The 8,711-nt window shown below is 53.8% G+C and overlaps 1 protein-coding gene across 1 annotated transcript in view; it reads left to right on the top strand.

The window, feature by feature from the left end:
* Positions 1-8,711, top strand: part of CCDC88C (coiled-coil domain containing 88C) — a gene marked incomplete at its 5' end in the record, with an annotated part of 121,079 nt that overhangs the window by 94,185 nt on the left and 18,183 nt on the right. Inside the window, 4 exons of the mRNA XM_023538363.1 lie at positions 1,428-1,571; positions 3,394-3,580; positions 4,833-4,978; positions 7,417-7,506. Of these exons, the coding sequence (XP_023394131.1) occupies positions 1,428-1,571; positions 3,394-3,580; positions 4,833-4,978; positions 7,417-7,506 (567 nt within the window). The remainder of the gene's footprint in view (positions 1-1,427; positions 1,572-3,393; positions 3,581-4,832; positions 4,979-7,416; positions 7,507-8,711) is intronic.

Here is an 8,711-nt window from a genome sequence, read left to right as displayed (position 1 = left end):
CAGATGGCTGGTGGCCCCTTCCGTCTGCCTGCAACAAGGCTACGGGTTTGGAAGTGTAGGTACCTGGAACACAGGGATGATGAAGTCAGACAGTCATTCATTCATTTCCTTACACATATTTGCTGAGTGTCATGCCTCATACTGGGGATTCATGGGGAGCAAGCCTCGTCCAGTTCTTGCCCTGCAGTTGGTGTTTACTAATGGTTAGAGATAGGCTTGATCAGTGCACTTCTCCAAGACTTTATATTAGGGACGTGGGACCCCTATGATCAGCCTGTGGCCTTGATTTGTTGGACCTGGATGACCTTTTCCAGAATTGTTACCCTGGATGAGAAAGATCACCACTCTGAAAGCCAGGCCGAGCCCCCGCTCTCGGCTTTCCACTTCGCCCATGGCTAAAGGCTGCACAGCTGTGTGTTTTAAACAGCTGTCTGAGCAGGTTTTCACGTTTGTCCCTCATTCTTGGCTCCATTCAGATGGTACAAGTACTACTGATAATGGGGGCTGGGGGGTCAGCAGTGGAGGTCTGAAGACGGAGCCTGGAAACCCTGGAACCACGAGTGGTCTCCATTAGACTCAGAATTCTCTGATCTTGTACTTGGCAGGAGCTCCTGTGTCATCCTGTCATCCGTAAACACAGAAGCTTCCAGCAGGCGGGAGCAACAGCCTAGGCTGTCAGGGACTCCACACCCTTGTGCTCTGCTGCCCTCCAGGGACAGCTGGTGGTAACCTGGAGAAGAAAATAAAAGCCCCAAAGCGGAGGGGCTGGCTGTTGGAGGGGAGGCGAGGGAAGGGGCTGGGTTGGGGGATCTTGAGGAGCAGCTATATACGTATGTGCACATGTGCGCGCGTGTGTAGGCGTGTGCGTGTGTGTGTGTGTGTATATGAACTGACCTCTGGCACCTGCTCGGGCCCCACCAGGCCAGCCTCTGATCCCACAGGCCTGACAGAATGGGGTCCGGTCCCAAGCAGAGGGTGGAGAAGGTGGAGGGCTCACCCAGTCCCAGGTGAGGAAGGATTAGCTGCTGTGTGCGGTGGAATTCAGCTGTTTATTTTGTGGTTTCTTTTAGATGTTTGCTTAGTGAGCCACCTAGTAACTTACTTATAACTAACTCCCTAAGAAGAGGGCGTGGAGTCCAGGGAACATGCTCATGGTGTTCTCAGGTGGCTGAAGGAGGAAGGCTGCTTTGACAAGGAATCAGGGGACCGTGGAGACAGGTCGTTGGGGGGAAGAGGACCCCCAGCGCTGGCCCTGCCATCTCTCCCCGTTTCTCTGCTGTCCAGCCCGGCTCCCTGCCCGTTCTACAGAGAGATGCCGCCAGGGGAGTCCCCTTTTCCCACGGCAGCTTCACAGTCTCCTGGGGCCTGTGTTACCTGTTGGGAGAGAGTCCCCCAGCAGGCTCCCAGCGAGTGTGTCCCCTCCACAGGCATGAGGACATGCTGAGACATCAGGCGGAGCTGGAGGAGCTGGAGAAGGCCTTGAACGCTGAGCGGGAGGCGCTGCAGCAGGAGCAGAGGACGAACGCCATCGCCGCGGGCGAGAACCAGAGGCTGCGGGACGAGCTGGACAGGTACGCGCAGCCACCCGCCGGGCAGCGGCTTCTGCCTTCCCGGTTCTGTTCAGACCAGCTCACTCCGCACCTGCTGAGAGAAGGGCCAGTGAGTTTCCTGGTAAACCGTCTGTTTTTACAAAAGCTGTCATGTTCACAGCTGGTAAAAGGGGACTCTAGCTGGTGGCCGGGGTGGGAGGGCTCAGGTGTCCCCTGGGACAACACGTCGTCTAAGTTTGGATAACTTTACCCCCCACGCTTGTTATTTGTGGCTGTGTCAGGCATGGGTGCCTTCCTCCCCTGACGTGAGCCGCACCGCGAGCCCGTGGAGGGGATGGTGGGTCAGGCTTATGCACACCTTCCCTGTGTGTGAGCTCACCTCCTTGCTGACATGGACTTGGAATCCCTGAGTCGGTACTCGTGGCCTTTCGCGGACATGTCCAGAGTGGCGAGGCGTTTGAGTTGCCTGATGGGCGCCCTTTCTGTGGTCCACTAGTGCATGGTTTTCATACTTTTATGCTTTAAGTGCAAGGCCGAGGCTGCGATGTGCCTTGCAGAGGACACACGTGGGGTAGTTACGCTTCATTCAGGCATGAGTTATGGTGCTGTGAGTATTCTACATAAGGTGTCTTTAAACAGAAACCCACATAAAATAAAGTATGTCTTGATCAGTCGACAGAAATGTGACCAGACTCTCAAGAACCTACCCCTGTTTTCCCTAGGAACAGTGGGTCTGTATTTGCTAATTCAGTGTTCGAGGTGACTTTATAGAACTTTACTACCGCAAGGAACGAGAATCAACTGAAACTTTTATTATCCTTTTTTTTTTAACTGATGAGGAAACAGGCTTAGAGAGAATATACATGTGGTAGATAAGCTTCATTCAGTTCAAGGTCAGTGCTTCTAGTTAATGGCACGGTCAAGATTTGAATCCAGGTGTTGTCTCATCCCAGAGGCATGACCATATGAAGCTGCTTTCTCCGTATGTCCTTATGTTCATGGGTACCAGGGACTACAAACTTGGTGCTTCCGGTGGCCGGGCAGGTCAGGATGGGGCGAGGAGTGCTGGTGGTAGACCTGACATTGACGTGGAGAATATGCAACGTGGAGACTGTACGCTGCCTACAGGTCGTCATCTGGGAAGCAGGCCTGGGGCTGCCAGGTCATCCTGTGTGTATGCTCTTATGAGAAGGTGGACAACTGAATGTTGATGTGAAACTTTAAAATTTTTAAATATTAATCTAGTTCATTTTTAAAACAATGGCAAAAACTGTGTGGGCCAAACAGGACACATCTGTGTCCACATTGAGTCCATGAGCCTCTGTGATTTGAGCTTTCTGATATAAATCTTCCCCCAGGAAACTCCAGCGCCGTAATATGTTGATCATGGTAATTTCGGGATTTACATAATACCTCAGCATCTCACATTTCATTTACCTCAGGAGTTGAAATTAGAAAGGGGTTTGGAATTGGTGAGAAGAGCTGGGCGCAGGCATAGAGTTTTACAGCAAGAAAGTTTTAACAGCAGAATCCTTTTTTCCAAGTGGGCAGATGTGCCATAGCCTTAAATCTAAGAGAGATGATAACAGTGGTGCTCTGTGAAGCTGTGCCGAACCTGCCTGTCCCGTCCCCCCCACCTGGTGCGGGCCACCAGGGGTACCCTCATAGAACCCCAGCAAACACAGTTTGAAAACCACTGGCTTTGTTCAGCCTCCCACCCTGCCTCATTTACACATGAAAAAACTGAGGCCCAGAGAAATTACGGTTTTGTCCGAGGTTGCACAGCTGGGACAGAACCTGGTGTGCCCCTCAGCCCCTCAGCCCCGTGGCTCTCCACCCCCAGGATCAGTTTCCTGCACCACCAGCTGAAGGAGGAGTATGAGGAGCTGCACAGCCACACCAAGGAGCTGAAAGCCTCGCTGAACGGCTCGCAGCTGGAGCTGAACCGCTGGCAGGCCCGGTTCGACGAGCTGAAGGAGCAGCACCAGAGCATGGACATCTCGCTGACCAAGCTGGACAACCACTGCGAGGTGAGGCCTGGGGCTCTGGAGCCTCAGGACACCGACAGCCTGAGGCTCAGCCAAGTCACAATGGGTCCTTTTGGCGGTCGAGCTCAAAGACTGTGTGAAGGTCACACAGAGGCCAAGAGGAAACCAGAGGCATTTGAAGGGGACGAGCACCGTGAGTGGTAGGGACATGTCAAAGAACACCTTTCCTCTGACCTTTGCTTTTTGCTGGGTCGGGTTGGGGACAGTGCATGCGAACAGCCGATACCGTCGTGTTTCTGTCCTCTCGGCCGGGTGTTCCGCTCCGTGCTTATCTGTGTCATCCGTTTAATCCTCACGATGATCCCATGGGCTGGGGTGCCCATCGCCCCTGCTAAGTAGTGGATTGGGACCCAGTCTGTCTGCTTGTGACCTTCCTGCTACATCAGCCGCACTGGTCTTCTGGGGCAGGCGTTGGCCAACCTCAGCCCTCGGCTCAGATCTGTCCCCTGCGGGTTTTATGTGGCTGTGAAGCCAGAAGGGCTGTCACAGTTTTTATTAATGGTTGGGAAAAATCACAGTAGAATGCTATTTTGTGGCAAGTGAAAATGAGAGGAAATTTAAACGTCAACGTCCATAAGTAGAGTTTTTTGAACACAGTTCCAGCCGCGTGTTTCCGTTTTGTCTCTGGCTGATTTCCTGCTGCAGTGAGAGTTGAGTGGTTGCAGCAGAGACCACTGTCCTGTCTGGAAGACAAACATTTGCTGCCTGGCTCTTGACAGAAGAAGTGTGAGCTGTCCCGCAGAAATGCAGCTCAGGCCTCCATATGTCAATTAAAATTTTCTAGTAGCCACATTAGAAAAGTAAAAGGAAACAGGTGGGATTAATATTAATGATACATTTTATTTAGCTGATATAGTTAAAATATCATTTCAACGTGTAACCAAAAACCGTATTGAGATACTTTATATTCTCTCTTTAGTCCTTATTAAGTCCTCAGACTCTGTTGTGTAATTTGCACTTGTGACACATCTCAGCTCAGACAGGCCACATTGTAAGTGCCCAGCAGCCACATGCTGTCAGTGGCTGCCGGATTGGACAGTGCAGTTACAGCGAGAGCTTGGCCACCTGTCTGTCCATTACTGGCCGTTTTAGTCCTTCCAATTTTGCGGCGGTGTAGATAATACTGAGAAGGACATGTTCGTGCATGTGACTTTCCCGTCTTTTGGAAGCTAGATTCCCATCAGTGGAACTCAGGGTCACGTGGTATTTGAGACATTGTCAATCTGTGTTCTAGCTGCTGTCCCGTCTCAAGGGGAACTTGGAGGAAGAAAATCATCACCTCCTGAGCCAGATCCAGCTGTTGAGCCAGCAGAACCAGATGCTTCTAGAGCAGAACATGGAGAACAAGGAGCAGTACCACGAGGAGCAGAAGCAGTACATGTAAGGGGTGTGGGCGGTGCCTGTCGACAGGGGTCCCGGCTTCCCAGCTCCACTCCTAGATGGGAGACGTCTGGGCTCCTGGGCACAGTGGTGTCCTGGGGACCAGGGGACAGAGCATCTTGCCAGCGTATCCTTCTCTCAGTTTCCCTGCGAGGGTTCTAGATTTCTAAAAGTAGTGGCTGTTGGCCTTTGTTTGCGTTTCAGAGGCATTGCCCACCACCAGAAGCTTCTTAATCTGCTGTTGGAATTAAATTTACTTTTAAAAATACAACAGTGCTAAAGAGAGGTAACCTCAAGAAAAGACTTAAGATTGAAGGCTTTGCACAGGTGCCATTGCCTGTCCCTCTCTGTCTGCGTCTGTTTTCCACGGACGGTCTGGACAGCAGCTGACCGGCGCGCTTCCCCCCAGTGTGGTATCCTTCCTCAGCTGGTGTTGGGGAGGAGCTGGCTTCGGCGTCGGCCCTGCAGGGAGCACAGACCACTCCCTGCTCCCCAGGAGCCCGTAGGGCTGATGGGTGTGAGCAGAGCTGTGTCCAACCGGACAGGTGTCAAGCTACATGGAGGCCTCGCAGGAAACGTGGTGGTGGGAGCGAAGGTTCTGCTGCTGACACAGGACGGGGAGGAGGCAAGCCGGATGGGGGGATGCGAAGGCGGAGCACGGCCCGGGTGCAGGAAGCATGCAGGAGAGAAGGGTGGAGAAGGAGGCGGCACTCAGCCACGTCCGTGCCTGGCTCACGCGTTGGGATTCACTGGGAGTGTGTAAGGGACACTGGCCTAGCCAGGCCTCGGCAGGTGCCAGGGCCAAGGTCAGGAGGGGCAGCCCTGGCCATGGAAACCTAGCGGTTCGGAGTCAGGTCATCCAGGGTCCATGTCGAGGGTCCAGGGTGGCCTTGACCCTTCCATGCCGTACTGGCTGGACTGTCCTTGTGATTGGGAATGGCTGGCCAGTGTGGGGAAGGCAAGTGGAGACACGCTGGCAGAGGGACATGGTCACAGTGAACACCAGGGCACTGTTCCAGCTCGCTGGTGGAGCATTGTTTTCCTGGCTCCACCTGGTCTGGAGGTGGCTCTCCACCTACCGAAGGATGGTTTACATCGAAAACCACACCATAATTTGGAGGTGGAAATGCCCGTTGCCTGGAGGGCTGGTGCAGACAGGAAGAGGAGGAGCCTGTGCCTGGGGGGTGGTCTGATGACAGCGTCATACTGGACAGTGTCTGCAGAGGCCAGGGAGCTGGCCAGCTCCAGGCCCTGGGAGGGCACAGTGCCTGCCTTCCATGGGTTTGTGTGACTGGTGGCCAAACCCAGATGTGAGAGCATGCAGAGCACAAGGCTGAGCAACGTGGCCGTGAGGACAGTGACGCAGATGTCGAGCCGAGGGACCTGGGAGCAGGGCAGGGCTGGCCGTCGGGCCCTGTAGTTCGCAAGCTGTCACTTTCCCTGAGTTGCCCACTTCTGAGTGAACTCTGGGTTTAGGTGGGACCTTGGCAGCCTTGTGGCCAAAGGAACCTGAACCTGTGGTTCAGGGGCCTCATTTTCAAAGGAGGAAACCAGGTTCCTTGCTGTCAAGGCCACACAGGTGGCGAGAGGCCGGAACAGGACAGGGCAGCAGCCCAGTGGGCAGCGTTACAGCCTGCTCCGCCGCTGACTCCCCGAGATGAAACAGAAGCATGCCTGTTTCGGGGGGCCGGACTCTTCCTCCCAGCAGCGGGGTGGCCTCTGGCAGCTTGAGGTTGGGAAGGTGCCTCATTAGTCCTTCCTGTGTTTTCAAAAATGTGAACTGGATTCCAACATTTAGAGATCAGGAGATTTTGCTTTACAAGCTGGGTTTCTGGCTTCTCTGAAAAAATCAGTCTGCCCCACGGGCTGAGCTTGCCGCGTTCCCCACCACTCCCTCCGGTCTTCCCAGGCCCACGTTGCCCCTTTTCTTCTCTGCCTGGCCCCCCAAAACTTTTGAGTTTGCTCCTGTGGGGGTGTTGCCAGGAACCCAGTATCGCTCAGCTGACTTCAGCCTTGCTGCCCGTCTAACTCCCTGGGGGCGGACCTCTCCCCAGCACCAAAGGCATCGGTCTGCCCCCAGGAGCTAGCCCTGGGTCTGACCCCGAGTGCCTCGCATCCTGAATGGCCTGGCTGGATCGTCCTTGAGGCTTCTGAGCCTTAGTCTTCAGACAGTTAGGGGTTTGCTCTCCTGAGTGTAGTTACAGCCAGACCCCGGATGCTCCCGCAGGTCTCCTCCAGAGGCTCCTGCACCCCCGTCAGACACTTCCATTCACATAGTCCCACCTTGGCGATCCTAACGGTCAGGAGCAGCACCGAGATGTCTGGATCCCAGAAACACCAGCCTCTGCTGGGCCCCGCAGGCCCCAGGCTGGACTGATGAGTAAATGCACATATTTTATTTAAAATTCGATTGGTTGTTTTTCTTTCTCTGTTCACAGAGACAAATTAAATGCCTTACGGAGACATAAGGAAAAACTGGAAGAAAAAATCATGGATCAGTACAAGTTCTATGATCCTGCTCCAAAGAAGTGAGTCGATTTAAGTTTCAGTGACATAAGCACAGAACAGAAAAGCCTGCTTTGCGCGAGCAGGGTGGAAGCTGGCCGTGCAGAGCAGAGTCTCGTTTGTAGGGCTGTGTCATGCTCTGTGTCTCGGGTCATCAGTTTGCAGGTCTCTCCCATCATAGAAAGAGTTTGAATTTCTTTCAGTCCCGCCCTCCGAGCAGGAGCTGTGAGGGATGACACATGCCAGCTGACCCCAATCGGACAGGCCACAGCCCTTTTAAGGAAGGCTGAGAGTCAGTGCTTTTGAGCCATTAAAGCAGAATTATTAGGTTTTGTCTTGGAACGTAAGAGGACGTAGGAAACGACGCTTATGTTTTAGGCGGGAAGCTCGGGTGAGACGCCTGCAGACCAGCACCCCCCACTCTTCGAACGTGGGGACGTTTTGCCCTTACACAAATTCTGGTTTCACTAGACCCCAGGGCCCCTTCACAAGCTGAGTCCCTGAGACTGCAGGTGTCATCCAGCAGGGCTTCCCCGGGCCCGGGCCCCAGGGGCCGGCCCTTCAGACCGTCCTGGCTCAGCCAAGCTGTGAAGTCAGAGTCACCGTGAATCGTTCAGGGCCTCTCTGTTGAAATCCCAGAACCTCTACCTAAACCTTTTGTTGACAGAGAAATTGAGGCCCAGATGAGGCAGTCAGGTGATTTGTGTAAACACAGTGCTGTTTAGTTGCAGAACCAGAATCAGAGCCCAGGTAGGGGCTCCTGTCATTCCTTGAGAACGCCTCCGGCTCCGGTTAGCTGCAGCTGCATCGCTTACGCTTTAAGTTCAGTTTTTGATTCAAACAGGCACGCTTCCCTCCTCCCCCCTCGCCCAGCTCCTCAGCGCTGGGGATGCTCAGTGTGTGCCGGCTTATTACTTCACTCATTTTTAACTAGCGGAAAGTGCAGGGCCCTGGCCCTGTTCCTGAGGAGGGCATTTGACAGAAAAATTACCGACGCAGATTAGCTTGGCTCAGCCCCACTTCGTTTATTTTGCACGGATAATCGGGAGTCGAGAGTCGTGTTTGGAGTTGTTTCTCCGAGAGGCGGTGTGGGTTTCTGCCACAGTAAGCAATTCTACCACCCCTGGGTCTGGGACTGCAAATCACATTCCACCTTCTGAGCCCCAAATTCAATGACCTTGGTGATGGTGAAGAGCCATCATTCTGAACCCCACATCAGTGGCCAACT

This window comes from Pteropus vampyrus, unplaced genomic scaffold (assembly GCF_000151845.1).
Source record: "Pteropus vampyrus isolate Shadow unplaced genomic scaffold, Pvam_2.0 Scaffold219, whole genome shotgun sequence".
NCBI classification, from domain to species: Eukaryota; Metazoa; Chordata; class Mammalia; order Chiroptera; family Pteropodidae; genus Pteropus; species Pteropus vampyrus.
The sequence above is the reverse complement of the archived record's forward strand: the minus strand, read 5'-3'. Positions and strand labels throughout refer to the sequence as shown.